The following is a 19,391-nucleotide window of genomic DNA, read 5'->3' on the forward strand; positions in this document are numbered from 1 at the left end:
AGTGTTTTTTTAATAACGAACCAGATTTCATCTTGTTAAGACAAAAACAAATCATGACATTTTTTATGAACCATGGAATGGCTTCCTCCAACACTGAGTTAGCGTTTTAGAAAACGTCTACCTCGAGATCATGTGCCACACGATTAGTATTTCTAGGATAATGATGTATATCAGCCTCTGGAGCATGAGCACAAAGTCTTCGAATAGATTCAGACAAGGGGTCATCCATTGCATAAGGAGCAGGAGTCCACATTGCTTGAATCACCAAGAGTGCATCCGACTCAAGAATCCAATTATGCCAACCAACCTGGAGTTGTGAACCAACCCGGGAAGCATCTGCCTTCGGCCAAAAAAAAATACATGCCTGTTATGATCCCGATCCACAATATACATACTGAAATAATCTTTGAAGTCTGATACTGCTGGTGGTAGAGAACTTTATGTTTTGAATATAATGCATTCAAAGTCCATGTTATAACTATCTAACAAAATTTTCTGAGCTCCGGTTCGAGCCTTGTACTTCTTCTTTAGAAAATCCTAAAAACTTATATTTATAGTCTTGATTTGTACCGCAAACATCAGCAACTGTGAGTTACAAGAGCCCGGTATATATCTTACTTCAAAGAAAATCACTAAACTGGTAGGAAGCGCGAGCATTACTGAAGCTGGATAAGCACGGCACAGAAGCCATGTATTCCTCAAGATCAGCACTTCCAACTTGTTTTTTCTTTTCGGCTTCTTTCATGCACCGTCCGAGGCTCAGAGCTACTTCTTGCTTGACGCTTAGGGCTGAGCACAGCCCTAGCACGGAAGCTGTATGTGGAGCAATATTCTACGCTCTATGGAATGTAGGATAGAGAATCAACAGTCCACACTCCACATTATTAAACATATGACGGGCTCTCATATTTTGAGCAAGCTCATCCCCTNAATCCCTAGTCAACAGTTGACTTGCAGGGCATCTACTCTAACACTCACATCGTATTCGCTGTCGAGTGAACAATCAGCCCCATGATGTAACATGTAATACACTGACAAAGTTCCAGAATCGGAACCATCTGTTTTGGAATGGTGGTCAGGCCTACTTAGACCTCCATTATTCAATATAATGCACAAAGTTGGCAGCCTTATCCAATCGGCCTCTTGGTATGTCTATCACCGTCTCGTTTCAAAAATCTTTTATACCATGTATTTCAATCCTACAAGTTGCAATAAATCGAGTTAAAAAACCCTCTCTTCCATTGTTTCGATTTCCACTCTAAAATTTGTTTAGAATGTGTAAGTGATCGCATCTTTTTAACCAGTATCCATTTGTCCCAACATTTTAGTACGATAGAAAGGAATTATAGACAGAAATTGAGAAAACTAACAGAGTGGGAACAAGCAAATTAATAGATAGTGGTTGGAGGAAGTTTGGGTAATGGAAATTTGGAATGACAAGGGAGAGGCACGGACATAATTATGTATATATGGAATTTTAAACATCGTTGGTTCGAATAGATTCAATGGAATTAGACCGTGTTTCTAAAATATACTCGTTCCTGTTTTTGTGGGTCTAAATCTCTCCTTCAGGCTCAAACCACGCTTTCAGGTGTGCACCGGATAAGCCCCAGATATGTGCAGTGGCCTACAAACCGCACAAGTATTTTTGCCCCTCCTCGGTAGTTTCGTAGAAGGTTTTTCCGGACGTTTTCTTCGAATTAATATGAGGTAAACCTGCAGAAAACTATAGGCTCACACAGAGAAAACTTTCGTGGAGTTCGAACTTGAGATCTTGATTTCAATATTCAAGCACTCAACTAAGGAGTCTGCTAGTTTTGGAGCCAAATAAAAACTTTTACAACTAAATGTTCAAAGACATTTTATATATATATATATATAGCTGTGGGGCTGGATGGACACAATGTTTTCCAAAGCACTGTCAATAATGTAATGAAAAGACATAATTATTCGTTTTAACAAACATTGACAATGACCAAGACAACATCAAAACTAAAATACAAGCCTGGTTAATCAATTACAAAGCTCACGAGCAATGCCCAAACGAGAGTTGACAGTATCAAACAAAATCCTCAAATTTTGTTGCTGCAAATTGGCTATCACGTTCAACACCGAGTTCACATTATTTGGTGCAGCCGCCATAGCCAAGCAAGCCAGAGAACCCGAGCTACTGTGTATCAAACTATTCTCGGCTGGCAACTTTATGTCCAGCCCCGAAAAATGCAATGAGATTGTTGGTGCTACTTCTTCATTGGTCACAGCAAAACATGTGTCGAAAGCCCCCAATGAGCTAAAAGGCCCTTTCACCTGCTTCGTGAATTCGTCTCTAATGGCGGTGTACACGGGCTGGACGAACCGGGTTATAACCGTGCCAGAGTCTATTATGGTGCCGGCGCCTGTGTTAGGGTCGAATGCGAGTAGCTCCGGAGCTAAGGGGATGCTGACCCTGCCGACACTGACGCCAGTGAGGTTCACATAGTATAGCGATGGCCGGTGCGGGCTGGTGAGAAGTGGGGTGGTTTTGATGTTCTTCGGCTGACCCAAGGGTCCGAGTTTGAGGGACCCGGAGAAGTAGTAGTTCTTGAAACTAGGCAGACAGTACGAAAACACACCGGAGTAGAGGGACCCAGTTTGAGAGAGCAATGAGAGGGAGCCTCGACCAAGACCCAATAACCCCTGGGGCGGGATAGACCCGCCGGACACGGCGTTGATGCATCCGAAAGCGTAGTTTGGGATAGCATCCTTGCCGAGGCCAAGGATGTCGTGCGACAGCGTGGCCGAGAACGAGGAGGCGGCCCCGTACGACCGGTTGAAGTTGCAAGAACCCGAGCCGACGGTGGGACACGAGGTTCCGCTGACTTGGGTGCATTCAGACGCGGAACAGTCCAACGACCCGAACGTGGAGGACGTATTGGTGTCGAACATGGTGGAGGAGCATCCCACGCAGCCGCTGCATGGGATCCATGCAGCATCATTGCTGGTGTCCAAGACCATGAACATGAGCTGGCCCGGAGTTCCGATCTTCGCCCGGACGACATAGTTGCCGACGTTTACAACTTGGCCGGGGGCGATGGGGACACTGGTGGGCTTTTGGGCAGCTAGGGAAGACAAATAGGAGAACCTTTTTGGATCATTTGAGGCCATTTTCATGACTGTGCTGAACCATGAGGAAGCTTCATTGGGAGGTGTAAAGGGTGAGCATTTGCCATAAATGTGAAATATTGACAGGTCTGAATCTGAAGAACAAGAAGGATCAAATGCAGCAATGCATGATGTAGAAAGGAAGAAGAAGAAGAAGAAGATGATTGATGAGTACTCCATTGGTGAGCTTAGCTAGTTTTGAGTGAGAATCATGCTACTTTTGAATTTATAGATGTGTTGGAGTATTATTTGGGTTAATTAATGTCGATATAAGACTCTAATGGTTTATAAACTTCGAGTCAAATATTGGATTTGGATCTTCTACTATGTTGAAAATACAGCACTAAATGTTGTGCACTTTTTACACGAGATGATCACATGATCATCTTGTGGACATCACACCATATGAGATAAATTTAAAGAGTTGTCGTATTAAACGAGATGATCATATTATCATCTCGTGTAAATTCAATACATTAGATGATCCAAATTCTCAAATATCATATGAAAGAATAACGATACATTATTTAATGCGCGAGAGTATATAATAGTCGTTGTTTTTGAAAGTTTATATGAAAATCTAATCTTGTCTAGTGGATATTTTACTATGGGTCTGTTTTTCTTTTTTATTTATGTCAGTTGTTTCTATTTTTTATGATAGCATTTTTTAATATCTAGTTGTTGCCTCTTGGTTTCGAAGAAATTAGAAGCAAAAAACTAATATCTATTTGGATAAATGGTGAAAAAAATGTCTATGTAAAAATTAAAATGGTAAAATTTTATACATAACTAATAAATATTAAATTGGAAATATGGAAAACTGTGGTTAAATAAAAATGATGAAAGTAATATTAACATATACACAAATAGACAATTAAAAATTCTATTTAAAATTTATATTTATTTATTATAAATAAAGTTTTGCTTTCGGATTATATATGTTTATTCATAAGTAAATTAATTCAATTGAGATCATTTATGTGTGTTTGAATATGGTGAAACAATAAAATGTAACATATCACTGAACAATGTAATTTTCATCTTATAAGTTGGCTTAAATTCGATTTTGATTCTCTGATTAATTTTAAAAAATAGTTCTTAAAGCATTTTTAATACACTTATTTTCACAGATTGAGTACTGACATCATATCGGACATATCAGTAATGTTTGACGTAACATCAACAATATTCAGCGTCGTATCAACAACGATCGATTTCATATCAACACTATTGCGAAAAAAGTCTAAACAGGCAAAAGAGTACTTGTTATGTTATCAGACCAAGATTAAATGTGTAAACGAACCGAATCGAGCTGAATATGACGAAAATTTGAAGGCTCGAAAACTAATTCGAGTTCGAGTCCGATTCAAAGTTGAAAATTTTAAAACTTTTGGCTCGAATTCGATTCGAATTAAAGCTCGAGTGCGAGTTCGGGTCGATATATTCGAACATATTCGCAAACTATTTGAATTATTACTCGAAAATAAGCACTTAAAAGGCTCGAAATTTATTTAGTTAATATATAATTATATTATATTAATAAAATATTAAAGCTCGCAAGAGCTCGCGAACTATCAAATAAAATAATTTGAGCTCAAATTCGGCTCGAGAAAAAGTTCGAACATGTCCGAAATCGACTCGAATTCGATAAGATCGAATACAAATCAATTTCTTTTATACAGCTCGAAAAACTCGCGAACCGACTCAGTCAATTTACACCCTTAACTAGATCAAAATCCAATTTAGGCTACCAGCTTACACACTGTCTTCATGTAATTTTTTTTTATCACCCAACCATAAATATGAAACCATAAGTACTCATGCTCGATTGGTTTATCTGTTATTTATATTAGAATAAGTAAATAATTAATACACTAGTCTGAAATAAATATATATACTTATTTTGAAATGAAATAAACCTCAAGGCAAACCGATGAGCTAGCAGCTAGCTCCCAATTTGTCCTCACTGTGCATGGCCGAAAACATCGATTGGATTTTTTTTAAAGAGCAGCTCTTTTATAAGACGGTTATATTTATTCATGAGCCAGATCTATCATATCCATATTTACATAAAAATTAATATATTTGACATAATAAATAATAATTTTTCGTTGATGACTCATATAGAATATCTGTTTCACAAAATTGACCAATGATACCGGCTCATAGGAGTTTTTGTGTTTTTTAAAATATTTTATTATAAATTCGTAGGAGAATTTAATATAATGAAAAAAGATGTGCAAATGATAATGAACACTATCGTGAATTCATGGTGGATAGTTTTGCGAGGAAAAAGGGAGTTTGTCGTTTGGGAAAATAGAGCAGATGGTGCGGTCGGTCACGGGCTTACACTAAACACTTTCTGATCACGTGACTTCTTTGTCATTTTTCTTGCCCCCATTCATAACAATAATTGACATATCATACACATAACACATTTTCTAAGCCATTTTCTAAGCAACGAGATCGACTCGATTCATACATACACCACATATTTCATAATATAATTTTAATATAAAATAATATTTTTCACTCAAATGATCAGTACATATTACAAAATATTTCATTATAACATAACTAACCCCAAAATGATATTTTTGTAATAAAAAAATATTTTGGATATAAAAATTAATATTTTTCATGGATCGAATTGAAAATTTATATCACATAATTGACTCATAAAATAATTTCAGATGGATTTTGATATATATATATATATATACCATCGATCATTGCTTACAAGTGTACAGAGTAGAAAGGAGAACAAGATTTTGCATTGGAGAGCTTAATTGCAAATTGAGATCGGTTAGAGACGAAATTATCATTTTGAACATATATTTAAGATATATATATTTAAAATATATATATACTATTCTATATTATTAAAATCGAAAGATTTAGAATAGTTAACTTTAGTGTAATATTAACAAAATATATCCATCTCAAACCATAAAAATTATTTCTTTTATTTAATAAAAATATTATATAAATATATTTTAGTAAATTTATATTTAATTTATATTTAACATATTCTAATGAAAATTATTTATACTTTTAAATTTTTAAATCGTCATATCACCATACAATAAAAATTTATTTTTAAAAAATATTTTTTTAAAATTTTTTATTTTAATATAATCTTTAGATTTTTATTTTAAAAAAATTATTTAATATAAATGAACTCATCACATGTCAAGAGACACTTGTTAATATAAGTACGAAAATGAAGTGGGAGACCGACACGAAGATAGTTATATAAGTACAAAATGAAGTGTGTAACAAAATAATTTTTGTGGAAAATAAGGAATTGAAATTATTGAATGTTGAAAATAAGAGTTGTAAATATTAAAAATTAATATGTGATGATGTATATAATGATTTATTTATTTTTAGATTATATCCAAAAAATTCTATAAATAAGTCTCTCAATTTGTGAAGAAGAATACAATTGAGGAAAGAAATTTTTATAAAATGTGTAGTTTAATATATTTTGTTAATTTGAGATTTTTACTTTTAACAATTTTGACCAATTTTTTTTGTTTTAAAAAAAATTAATCTTCTCATGTATAATTGAAAACATTCAAATATATTGTGAGCATGTCGCGTGACCCAAAATCAAACATCTTTAAAAAGTTTGATCCGTTTGTGTAAAATAACCATAACTTACATTATTTTACGATGCATTAATCACTAAATGCGTTTACTCAAAAAACAAAACAAAAAATTAATAAAAAAAAATCACTAAATGCCTACGTTTCGAATGTACATCATCATGAATTAAAGGAGACAAATTAATATTACTACACTCGTGCTTTATGTTCAACTATGATATATTGTGCAAGAGCTCACAATATGTTTACCGTTTCGAACTTATATATTTAAAAAAAGTAATATAAATTTTGTTCCCATTTAAATTCAATATTTATGGTTCTTATGTCTTTAATTCTATTGTAAAAAAGTGGGACTAAATAGATGCTTTAATTAATATCAAATGAAAAGACGAATTCATTTGCAATATATATTCATCTTGCTTGAATCTAACAAAAGCCTACAACAGAATTTGATTTTTATAAAAGACATGATCATGAAAAGTTATGGAACTCTTGAATTCTGCATCAGAATAAGGGTCGTCAAGTGATGCGATTTGAGTAGATTGGGTGAGCTGGGTCGGGACAATACACTAGATCTGATAAGAGTTTGAGTTTTAGGAAAATGAGCAAAGAATATGGCTTCAAACGTACATTCAAACAAGAAGATGAACTCGTGAAAATGCCGTCAAGCTCAAAAGAGACTTCATACACAGGCAGAAATTTATGCTTAATGTTTGAAAACATCCAGGTCAAGCCATGTATAAGGGCTTTTTACCGGATGACGTCGTGCAACTGTGAATTCTCGAAATTTTACCTGGATGAGATGCGTCAAAACAGCAAGTGAAAGGAGCAAATCAGAATTTGTTACGTGCAATCCAGCAAATATGCATCCCATCCTTGAAGCCGGTACTCACGTGCTGCCTCAACAGGGTTGGCTGCCTTTATTATACCACGGCCAACAATGATAATGTCGCTGCCTCTCTCAGAAATGACCTGTTGCCGTGAGGCCAGTAAAAATTATGCAACTATTTGGTAGTCCGTACAGTATATTGGATCGATTTTTAATCTTTTCTCACTTCTCTTCAAAGATTAAAAAAAAGCGTGACGCGCAAAACATTGGTCTTAGGAGGAGAAGTTCGTGAGAAAAGAAATGCCAAACATTTATCAAGCATGCCATTACATAACCTTTAATGCCATGAAATTAGTTCAGGAAGTCTTGAGCCAGTTTTGTAGGCTTTTCCATTAAGATATTGCAATTCCTAAGCAAACATCATTATTTAACAAAAGAAGACTAGTTCTTATTTCCATCATCTATAGAATCCAACTGAACTTTGATGTTCGTACACAACCAATTAATACTTGTTTTTCTTACTAATTGCAAATTCCTAAACTGCCCCCTTATGAAAAATCCATTTCATAGGCAATGAAAATGCTGTTTTTCTTGATAATAAGATACAAAAGTAAAGCTTGGTATTACAATTTGCATTACAAAACTAACGGAAAAAGAAAACAAAAAAAAAAACTACCTTTGCACGTTTCTGCTTAAGACAATGTAAAGGAGTACCATATTAAATGGATTTTACTTACAGAACTTGGAGTGTTATATTGCTGTCCCAAAGAATCTCCACCTTCGACCAATTGGACACCAGGGGTTGCGTGAATAAGTGATGGATTTCCAGGTCTACCAGGCCAAGATGCAGGATTGACAGAGATGAATCCAATTACAAAGTCTGCATGATCTTCTGCTATTTTTACAGCTGCAGCCGTGTAATCACCCTTGGCCAGGTTGCCAGATGAACTCATCTCAGCAAGTAATAACAGTCCTCTGCCACGAGGTAAACCCTGTCGCAGGTAGACTTTAAATTAGAGAAATGAAAGAGAGTTCTTATCTCTCTTGTTCAAAAGTGAGCATAACATCCTAACCTTCAATTTCAATCCATCCACAACTCCTGGACCTGAAATTATATGCGCGTTTACTATATCTGCCCACTCCAATATATGGAAGATACCTCTGCATAGAACAAACAAATAAGAATCATTGCTAAAAGCAGCAGAAAAATCAGAATATAAACAGAAAAGTGAGCAAAATAACTCACCCTTCATATTGCATGGCTACCGTGTTACCAATGTCAGCAAACTTTCGATCTTCAAAGATTAGGAAATTATGTTTCTCTGCAATCTTCAAAAGTGCGACCATAATCAGTCTTAGCCAAAGAATCAATATTCAGGTAATGAATGAGGATCTAATACGAGTAGCACGTATCTCACATTTTCAGAACAAAAAAGAGAGGGTTTTCGATCAGCTTGATAGATGAGGGATAAAGTCATCTTAATAATCAGAATTAAGGAACCGCTGTGCCAAAAATATGATGGTTCTAACGTACCAAACGAAGCTTAGATCCAAAATCATCGGTGAAATCAGGAAATATATCCACGTGGGTTTTTAACATGCAAATCTCAGCTCCAACCTGCAGATAAATGAAATAAGAGGGTAAGAATGATTGTTCAAAAGCAAATCTGCATGCATTTACGACAACTGTGCCATCTAAAACACTGCACGGGGTTTATCTCAATTGACACGTGTGATACATAGTAGCATGAATGAGCTAAAGACATGACTGACTTATAATTGGCACAACTGTTTGCTCAAAGCCACCAGATCTTCATTAGAAAGAGAAAAATAAGAAGATGCACTACTAGTTGGCTACTAGATTCCTCGTCCTCTTATTTTATTGGGCACGGAATATGAAAATTTATCAACATAATGCAGCCGTAGATACATATATTCTTTACTTTTCTAAGTTGGAACACATATCATCTGATCAAGAGAAATTTCCAGCAAATATCCAACATTCCAACCACCACATGATTCGAAAAAATATAAATATAAAAGGGAATGACAATGGTCAATGGTCAATTTCTTTAATGGATCAATCTCTAATAGATGATCACAAGAGATTGAAATCAACCTTCCAAACTTCCTAGTCTATCTGACCCAACTTCTTATCTTATTTGTGATATGCAAATGGTGACCACTACTCACTCAGGAAAATACAGATTCTAATACCAAAATAATAAATGATTCCAAAATCATATTATGAACTGGTTATGACAATTCATATAAAAAAACAGCAGGCTAAACATCATCAGCCAATAAGAAAGTAGTAATTATTTTTCGTCACCTCACCTTGTCTGCAATTTCAAGCAATTCAGCAGCAGTGGCAACATCAGCAGCCACGCACAAGTTAGTCTCCTTCTGGACCATTATCTCATACAACCTCTTTCCAGTAGGATTCTTTGCTAACTTTGCCCTCTCCTTATATGTAATTCTTAGTTTCACCTTCTCACTTGTTGGCACCGCTGGTACTGACACCTTTCGATTCTCCTCTAGGAACTTCATGACCATTTTCTGAGTTTTCTCTGAAATTCTTCCCTTCTCCTTCAATATTGAAACCATTTCACTCAGCTTTACCATTGAATGCAGTGTGATGCCATTTTCTGCCAAATTTTCCCTTCCACCTTGTTCCCTGTGTCCCAGGATATTCATAATAAAACCAGGATTCATAAAACAACATTAACACAAATTTAGGCATGANTAGAGCAGTTGAGTTTTCGGTGGTGATCCAGTGGAGGTTTTATGTGGTTCATCGTTTTATTGTTTAGAATTATGTTTCGATATGGTTGTATTAATGTTTAAGACTGCTGTTGTTTGTTCTGTTTTAATTTTGGGTTGTAAGATGATTAAGTATTTGGTTTCCGCTGTTTAATTGTTGTTATTAAGTTTTAATGTTGCATGCTTAATAGTCTGTTTAGTAGTGGCTCGGGTAAGGGCGCTACATTTGGTGGTATCAGAGCATGCGAGGATTTTTGGGACATTAGTAATTCTGTTTTGAGGATTTAGAGGTTGATTTTGGTTTCCTTTCAGATGTCAGGAGACGGAAGCAGTCACGGAAGTGTGGGACATGGTCGTTATGGCGACGATGAGGCTGGCCGAGAACATCGTCGTCGAGATCGTGACGGAAGGCGTCACCGAGATCATGATGAAAGGAGACGTAGGAACCGTGTCAACATTATGGATTGCATGCTGATTGGACCTCCACCGTTGACGGGAGAGGAGAATGCTGATGTTGCTGAAGCTTGGGTCGATATCATGGAGCAGTGTTTTCGAGTGCTGCGCTATGACGAAGACGAGAAGATGGAGGTAGCTGATTTCATGATCCAAGGAAAAGCTCGGAAATGGTGGAAACCTGTTTCTGCCATTCTAGTTCAACAGCATGGGCGGATTCATTGGGAACATTTCCGTCAGGCCTTCATCAATCATCACTTTCCGCCAGCTCTTCGTCAGGCGAAGGAGATGGAACTGTTGACCATTAAGCAAGGAGATTCGAGCATTGAGGATTACCAAAAGCGTTTTACGGATCTGTTGCCGTACGCTCCTCACATCAGTGAGAATTCTGCAGCCAAATATTCTCACTTTTTGAATGGGTTGAACCAGGAGATTTTTGATCGGGTTTCAGTCTGTGACGAGCCTACTTCGTACGAAGGATTAGTGAATCGTTGTCGTCAAGCAGAGATCAGTATTGCTAGGAGGAAGGCTATGCAAGCTAGCAAAAGTTCTAGTTCGTTGGGACCGAGGGGTCAGTCTTTCAAGAAGTCTGCATCTTCTTCTTCCGGTTCTGGAGGGCTGTACAGCTTTGGTAGGAAAAAGCTGCAATGTGGCCACTGTGGAGGAAATCACCAGACGGAAAATTGTCGAAAAGTAACAGGTGCTTGTTTCAACTGTGGTGGTTTTGGTCACATGAAGAGGGATTGCCCTAATTTGGAGAATCAGAGTGTAGGCGGAGGTTCTATGGCAGGGTCTTACAGTGGAAAACAGTCTGAGGCCACTGTGCAACAGAAAGGTTTTCCTGCTCAAGGTTCTCGTCGTGGTGGAATATCACAAGGATCTCAGCAACGTCCACGAGTTCAAGGGCAAGTGTTTGCCCTAAACCAAGAACAAGCTGAGGAGCAAAACGAGAGAGTCATTGCAGGTAATTTTATCTTATGTGGTATTCCTGCATATGTATTAATTGACACTGGGGCATCGCATTCATTCATAGCATCAATGTTTGTTAAGAAGCATAAACTACCCTACGTGTCATTAGATGTTTTGATGTCGGTGTCTACACCGATGGGACAAGAGGTTTTAGCTAAGCGACTTGTAGTAGACTGTTTGTTAGAGTTTGAGGGAAAATACTTGTCTGCCAATTTGATGATATTGGCTATGGAAGATTTCGATTGTATTATGGGAATCGACCTATTGACTAAGTATAGAGCGACGGTAGATTGTTATCAACGTCTCGTTCAGTTTCGTCCAGAAGGAGACGAGAATTGGTTTTTCTTTGGCGAGGGAGCTCGACCTCCAATGCCAGTAGTGTCTGCTATAAAGGCACAACGGGCTTTAGCGAAAGGAGGAGAAGGATACCTCATTTATGCTGTTGACGTATCGAAGGATGTGATCGACGTGAAGAACATTCCAGTTGTCGATGAATTTCCTGATGTTTTCCCCGATGAGATTCCTGGATTTCCTCCGGAGAGGGAAGTGGAAGCGGAGATAGAGTTGATACCAGGAACCGCACCTATCTCCAGAGCGCCTTATAGATTGGCACCAACGGAGATGAAAGAGTTGAAGCAACAGTTACAAGATCTTCTTGACAAGGGGTACATTAGACCCAGTGTGTCTCCTTGGGGAGCACCAGTGTTGTTCGTTAAAAAGAAGGATGGGTCTATGCGGCTTTGCATAGATTATAGACAGTTGAACCGAGTAACAGTCAAGAATAAATATCCGTTACCACGGATTGATGACTTGTTTGATCAACTGCAAGGAACTTCAGTGTACTCGAAGATCGATTTACGGTCTGGGTATCATCAACTTCGAGTTCATCAACGTGATATCCCCAAGACTGCATTTCGAACAAGGTATGGGCATTACGAGTTTCTAGTGATGCCGTTTGGTTTGACGAATGCTCCAGCAGTATTAATGGATTTGATGAACCGAGTATTCCAGGAGTATCTTAACAAGTTTGTCATTGTCTTTATTGATGACATACTGGTATACTCTCGTAGTCTTGAAGAGCATGCACAACATTTAAGGATTGTGTTGCTAACCTTAAAGAATCACCAACTGTATGCTAAGTTGAACAAGTGCGAGTTTTGGCTCGACAGAGTTGTCTTCTTAGGACATGTTATATCCAAAGATGGGATATCAGTGGGTCCTAGCAAGATCGAAGCAGTGTTGAGTTGGGCACGACCGGAATCAGCTCAAGAGATAAGAAGTTTTCTAGGTTTGGCAGGATATTACCGGAAATTTATCTCAGGATTTTCTCAGATTGCCAAACCATTGACACAGCTGACGTGTAAGAATGTGCAGTTCGAATGGACACATGATTGTGAATATAGTTTCAATGAATTGCGTCAACGTTTGATAACTGCACCAGTTTTAGCTCTTCCATCTGGATCAGGAGGGTACATTGTGTACACTGATGCATCACTTCTAGGACTTGGGTGTGTTTTAACCCAGAATGGTAATGTGATTGCATATACATCCAGACAGTTGAAGAAGCATGAAGAGAATTATCCAGTTCATGATCTGGAATTAGCAGCGATTGTGTTTGCTTTGAAGATCTGGCGACATTATCTCTATGGAGAGAGAGTTGAGATTTTTACAGATCACAAGAGTTTGAAGTATATCTTCACTCAAGCAGAGTTGAACATACGCCAAAGAAGATGGATGGATTTGTTAAAGGATTATGATTGCGAAATCAAGTATCATCCAGGATCAACGAATCTTACAGCTGATGCTCTTAGTCGCAAGGTGAGATTATCTGCACTTCAGACAAGTTTCATATCAAGTGTAATCCAAGATTGTTGTTCTCTGGGCTTTCACTTCCGGCATAAGAAAGGAATGGAACACATTCGAGTAACGAGCATTTTATCTGAACCGAAGTTGTATGCCAAAATCAGAGAAGCTCAATTTTCTGACCCGAAAGTGAAAAAGTTAGCAAGGTTAGCTAATGGAGACAACACATCTGGTTTTGCGTTCCAAACAGATGGAACCTTGTGTCTGTCGGGAAGAATCCTAGTTCCAGAAGATTCTGAATTAAGAGACGAGATTTTATCTTAAGCCCATAGGAGTAAGTTGAGTATCCACCCGGGAAGCATGAAAATGTATAAGGATTTGAAGACCAAGTTTTGGTGGAAGGGTATGAAGAAAAGTGTTTACCAGTTTGTAGCCAAGTGTTTGGTTTGTCAGCAAGTGAAAGCCGAACATCGTCGACCAGGAGGATTACTTCAGAATCTTCCTATCCCTGAGTGGAAGTGGGAGCATGTGACGATGGATTTTGCCACCCACTTGCCGTTGTCTTCTAAGAATTGTGATGCCATTTGGGTTATTGTGGACCGACTGACTAAGTCAGCACATTTCATTCCGTATAGTCGGGAATATAGTTTCGATCGCATGACAAGACTATACATCCAAGAGATTCTTAAATATCATGGTGTATCAACAAGTATAGTCAGTGATAGAGATCCACGCTTTACCTCAAGGTTCTGGGGAAGTTTTCAAAAAGCGTTGGGAACGACATTGAGTTTGAGTACTGCCTATCATCCAGAGACCGATGGTCAGTCTGAGAGGACTATTCAGACACTCGAGGACATGTTGCGTGCTTGTGCTTTGGATTTTGGACCAGCATGGCATGATCATCTGCCGCTTGTGGAGTTTGCATATAACAATAGCTACCACAGCAGCATTGGTATGGCTCCATTCGAAGCATTATATGGTAGACGTTGTCGTACTCCATTGTTTTGGGACGAAGTAGGAGAACGACAAGTGCAAGGACCTGAATTAGTGCAACAAGCGATTGACGTAGTGGAATTGATTAAGAAGAGAATTAAAGCTGCACAAGATCGTCAATCGAGTTACGCGAATACCAAGCGTAGACCTCTACAGTTTCAGTCAGGGGAAAAAGTTTTCCTTAAAGTTTCACCATTTCGCAGGGTGATGAGATTTGGACTCAAGGGAAAATTAGCCCCAAGATTCATCGGACCTTTTGAGATCTTGGAATGTGTTGGAAATTTGGCATATCGATTGGCTTTGCCGCCGTATCTGTCCAGCATTCATAATGTCTTTCATGTATCTTTGCTACGACGGTATGTAGCAGATGAATCGCACGTTCTTGGTCCGACAGATGTTCAACTTGAAGAAGACTTGACTTATGTCGAGCAGCCACTTTTAATCCTAGGTAGGAAAGAGAAAAAGCTCAGAAACAAGACCATTCCACTTGTTTTAGTGCAATGGCAACGCCGAGGTACTGCAGAGGCGACATGGGAGTTAGAGAGTCGTATGCGCTCAGAGTATCCGCATTTGTTTTGAGTTGTATCTTTGTAATCATGAGTTGTATTTTATTCAGTTTTTTGTACTTCAGTTCTGATTTCGAGGACAAAATCTTTTTAAGGAGGGGAGGATGTAATGACCCGAATTCGTATTTTGAATGAAGTATTAATTAAGAGATAATTAAAGAGTTGTTAATTAAGTATTATTAACGAATTGATAATTTGGGATTAATCTGTTGGATCCACCGAATTTTAAATGGATAACCCGATCTACTTCCGATTACGTTATCTCGAGAAATCCAACCAGACGAATGAGATTCTGACACTTGGCAGATAAGATTGATTCGGATTTCTGAAATAGTCCGGATGCAGCCTATAAATGGAAGCCGAATTCTTTTGTTTCCTACACCGCATCCTTCAGAGAAAGAGTTATAGTCTTTTACAGGTTTTCTAGCCAGTTTCTAGGGCACTTTGGTGTCGGGAAGTTTCGGAGCTAGTGTCGATTCGAGGGGGGGTCGGTGAGCTGAGATCGAGACATCATCAGCGGGCTGACGACGGACGCAGGTATAATCCTAAAGCCTTTAGGAAGAACTTTATATCATGTTTGGTAATTCCGAATCTGGTTTGATAGTGATTTCATATTGTTGGTATTGTCTATGTTAAGAGCTTTCTGTCAGATTGTTTTAGTAAGGTACGTGATGTACTGACTGAGATATCCAAGCGTAGTATACACACTTATATGTTGCATATTTATGTGTTGCATTATACATGTTTTACTGCTTTGGCCTATTATGCATGACATATCATGTTGAGCCTGATATGTTTTGAGATATACCTCGTTTGTTGGGGCCGCTCAGCCCTATTATGTATTGTGGACGATAAGGCATCAAGAGCTACAGTGTCCGACGGGACCCGCGGGCTCTGATGACCTGGACATTGTAGGTCCACGTCTTGATGATGAGTGTGGGAGCCAAAACATGCCTAGGGCAGATCAGAGACTACACACTCAGGCGCCTCTAGACTGAGCATGAGATTCTTGACTTGATCCTTGATATCCGAGCATATTGCATTTCGCATGCATCATATCAGTTTGTATACTCGTACATTCTCGTATTGGGCGATTGTCGCTCACGTCCTTGTTTTCATCTTGGGCACCCCATTCCACGGGGCAGGTCTTAGGTTGGACGGTTCGGACGACCAGGGCAGTGGCTAGAGCAGTTGAGTTTTCGGTGGTGATCCAGTGGAGGTTTTATGTGGTTCATCATTTTATTGTTTAGAATTATGTTTCGATATGGTTGTATTAATGTTTAAGACTGCTGTTGTTTGCTATGTTTTAATTTTGGGTTGTAAGATGATTAAGTATTTGGTTTCCGCTGTTTAATTGTTGTTATTAAGTTTTAATGTTGCATGCTTAGTAGTCTGTTTAGTAGTGGCTCGGGTAAGAGCGCTACAATGAGTATAAGAAAATGTCTTACAGTTCCTACTGGTCATATATGACATAGAGAAAAACATACTAAACTATTCAGAACTCCATTTGCTCGCTCATTCACATGGAGCGCCAAAAAAAAAAGATTTGAGTTTTACTAATCTCTCTTATAGATGCCCGTGCTTACTTGTCTGTTTACATAAGGTTGTATATATTCAGTGTGAAGAACAATTAGTTCATTAGGACCACCGTTGTATAACCATTCATCAACGGATGTTGTTTCCCTGATTGGGTAAAAGTGCAAACCAATAGCTGCAGAAGTAGGAATAATGGCACCTGAAATAATATTGTTTCCGTAAAGTAGAGATCCAGAAACATGCTCACGAATATATCAATATCTACTGGAGGAGCAGCAATGAAGGCAATAATAAATACAGAAGTTGAGGTCAATAAGGTAGGGATCATCAAAACACCAATCCATCCAATGTAAAGATGGTTTTCGGTGCTGGTTATCCAGTTACAGAAGCGCGCGTCTCTCTAAAATTGCAGTTTAAAACAGGTGGCTATTTGTACACAGTCAACCACCAGCAGATATCTAGCTCTGTCGGAAATAACACGTCATAGAATAGTATTACTTTCTACTAAACTGTAGTTTATAGCTCTTTAGAATAGTATTACTTTCTACTAAGCCGTAGTTTATAGCTCTTTAGAATGAAATAGCCACGACAGAACAATCTAATGCCAACCAGTAAAGAGTAAATGGCAATATACTGACTTACTATTGTTGCACCTAATGCAAAAAATTTGAGCTTTACCCTAGAGCCACCAAAATTCATGCAAGCACGCAATCAAGAAAAATTCAAGCAGAAGCATGGTCAAATTACCGCAGCAAAAAAATATGCCACCAGTTTCATGCACCAGTTTCACCTTCATCGCCTTATAAATACTCAATGATAAAATGGTCTAAAGGAAAATAAATCTTTTCAGTCTCTTCCTCTGTGAACTAAATGCAGCTCAAAGCCAAAAAAAAAAACCCGTGTACATTTTGCGTACGCGGCTAAAATAGCGTTAGCTGACAAGATTTACACAAACACTACATTGACTAAACTACATTCTTCACCTATCAATCATGACTACGGCGTCAGTCACCTTCAGGCCAGCAGCGCGGAGTGGCGCAGCAGTCTCGAGCACCGAGGCGCCACTAGTTACGAGATCCTCAACAATAAGACAAACCTGATTTGACTCAAATGCTCCTTCAATCGCTTTGGCTATGCCGTAGTATTTGACCTCCTTGCGACGCATGAGCATCGGAATCTCGGATGAGACGGAAATGCATGTGGCGATGGGGAGGGCAGTGTAGGGAACGCCGCAAACAACTTGGTATACGGAGGATGGAGGGAGGGTTTTGATCAGAGCGTGGGAGATTTGGCGAAGCAACGAAGGGTAGGAAACGATGAGGCGTAGGTCCATGTATATTGGGGAGGAGATGCCGGATTTGAGTTTGAAGCTGCCAAACTTGACGGCGGCTATGTCGTGGAGCTGCAGGATTAGGGACTCCATTGCCAATGGAGCAAGTGTGTCTGAGAAGGGAAAACGAGGGTAATTTTCATGAAAGGATTGACATTAAAAATGGCATCTGTATTAAAATTAACAAAACGAAAACTCAATTCAAATACAAAAATCAACTCGAACTTTAAAAAAAATCAATTTAAAAATAAAAATTCAACTCAAACTTCACTCACCCAAATATAAAAAATCAATCCAAACTCCTCTCAAACTCAACTCAAACTCGATCCAATGATGAAAAATTAGAATCAAATTCAATTCAGTGATGACAAACTCGATTTAAACTCAATTCAAATATAAAAACTCAACTCAAACAATGATAAAAATTAGACTCGAACTTGATCCAGTATTAAAAACTCGACTCAAATGAAAAATTCAATTCAAACTCGTCCGAGTGATGAAAATTAGACTCAAACTCGATCTAGTGATGAAAAACTCGACCTGAAAAATTAGACCCAAACTTAACCCGATTGTTAAAAACTTGACCCAAGAATTTTTATGGATTTTATATATTTTCATGCATCAATATTAAATCTTGACAAATTGAGTTGATGGTAAGATAAGTTCCTACAAAATTATGTGTGGTTCAAGTTCAGCCATTTTAAATAAGTCAGGTGTCAATGTTTTTCTTTTTCTTTTAAAAATAAGAGTGAAAAAAACTAAAATCTCTTTAAGTCTACTCATTTGACTCAATTAAAAANAAAAATTATATTTAAAAATATCTCTTTTCCGTTTATATTTTTTATTTATTAATTATTAAAATCCATCATACAATTTGTATATAAAAATTAATATAAGAATATTTAGATCAAATAAAATTGATAATTACTTATTTTTGTTAAAAAAATATCTTATATAAGTTACAAATTATAACATTTTAAATTCAAATAACTAATTTTACTTAATTTGAATCAATTTTGTGTTAGTAAACATTTTGAGTTAAAGTGTTGTATTTGTTTTTAAATCAAATAATTAAAGCCTATTTAATTTGTGGATTCGTATGTTAAAAAGTAAAATACATCTACTAATTCGGTGATCCATAGACCAGAGATATTGTGAGAATCGAGCTCGGAAATTATCACTTGAAATTTTTTGAGTAGAAATTTGGTTAAATTAGTTGTTGAATCCAAATGAAAATGCTTGAACTTTTTGTCAATGCACAAAAACTCACATGAGACCTCTCATGAGTTAATTTTGTGAGACAAATATCATATTCAACCTTTTCCATGAAAAAATATTATTTTTAAGTGAAATTTTTTTTTTACTACAACTATGAGCCAGAACGACATTTTCACGGA

At 37.5% G+C, this 19,391-nt stretch overlaps 2 protein-coding genes across 3 annotated transcripts; both read right to left on the minus strand.

Moving 5' to 3' along the window:
• Window positions 1–1,906: 1,906 nt before the first annotated feature.
• LOC140985514 (aspartyl protease AED3-like) lies at window positions 1,907–3,390 on the minus strand. Its single transcript, XM_073453341.1, has one exon. It carries the CDS (start codon window positions 3,319–3,321, stop codon window positions 2,014–2,016), a length of 1,308 nt encoding a protein of 435 aa, XP_073309442.1. The 5' UTR covers window positions 3,322–3,390; the 3' UTR covers window positions 1,907–2,013.
• Window positions 3,391–7,108: 3,718 nt separating this feature from the next.
• Window positions 7,109–18,130, minus strand: LOC140986412 (uridine 5'-monophosphate synthase-like). Of its 2 annotated transcripts, XR_012176937.1 has the most exons (8): window positions 17,648–18,130; window positions 9,919–10,258; window positions 9,116–9,199; window positions 8,828–8,910; window positions 8,655–8,742; window positions 8,319–8,573; window positions 7,546–7,724; window positions 7,109–7,327 (listed from the first exon to the last, which is right to left on the minus strand). XR_012176937.1 is itself a non-coding variant. In XM_073454645.1 (7 exons), the coding sequence occupies exons 1-7, from the start codon at window positions 18,085–18,087 to the stop codon at window positions 7,596–7,598; spliced, it is 1,419 nt and encodes a 472-aa protein (XP_073310746.1). In that variant the 5' UTR covers window positions 18,088–18,130; the 3' UTR covers window positions 7,390–7,595. The 2 variants fall into 2 exon arrangements, 1 of the variants encoding a protein (XP_073310746.1); XM_073454645.1 differs by lacking the exon at window positions 7,109–7,327 and having other exon boundaries at window positions 7,390–7,724.
• Window positions 18,131–19,391: the final 1,261 nt, after the last annotated feature.

The sequence above is a fragment of the Primulina huaijiensis genome, chromosome 10 (genome assembly GCF_012295235.1).
Source record: "Primulina huaijiensis isolate GDHJ02 chromosome 10, ASM1229523v2, whole genome shotgun sequence".
In the NCBI taxonomy this organism is placed as follows: Eukaryota; Viridiplantae; Streptophyta; class Magnoliopsida; order Lamiales; family Gesneriaceae; genus Primulina; species Primulina huaijiensis.

What these genes read in the sequence shown, in the direction of transcription:
- LOC140985514 (XM_073453341.1), bottom strand. Translation starts at nt 3,321, where the DNA reads ATGGAGTACTCATCAATCATCTTCTTCTTCTTCTTCTTCCTTTCTACA.
- LOC140986412 (XM_073454645.1), bottom strand. Translation starts at nt 18,087, where the DNA reads ATGGAGTCCCTAATCCTGCAGCTCCACGACATAGCCGCCGTCAAGTTT. An exon ending in GCCGTAGTCATGATTGATAG is followed by an intron (nt 10,259 to 17,647) that starts GTGAAGAATGTA and finishes CCTGGGACACAG; the next exon opens with GGAACAAGGTGGAAGGGAAA. An exon ending in TGGATGGATTGAAATTGAAG is followed by an intron (nt 8,574 to 8,654) that starts GTTAGGATGTTA and finishes TACCTGCGACAG; the next exon opens with GGTTTACCTCGTGGCAGAGG.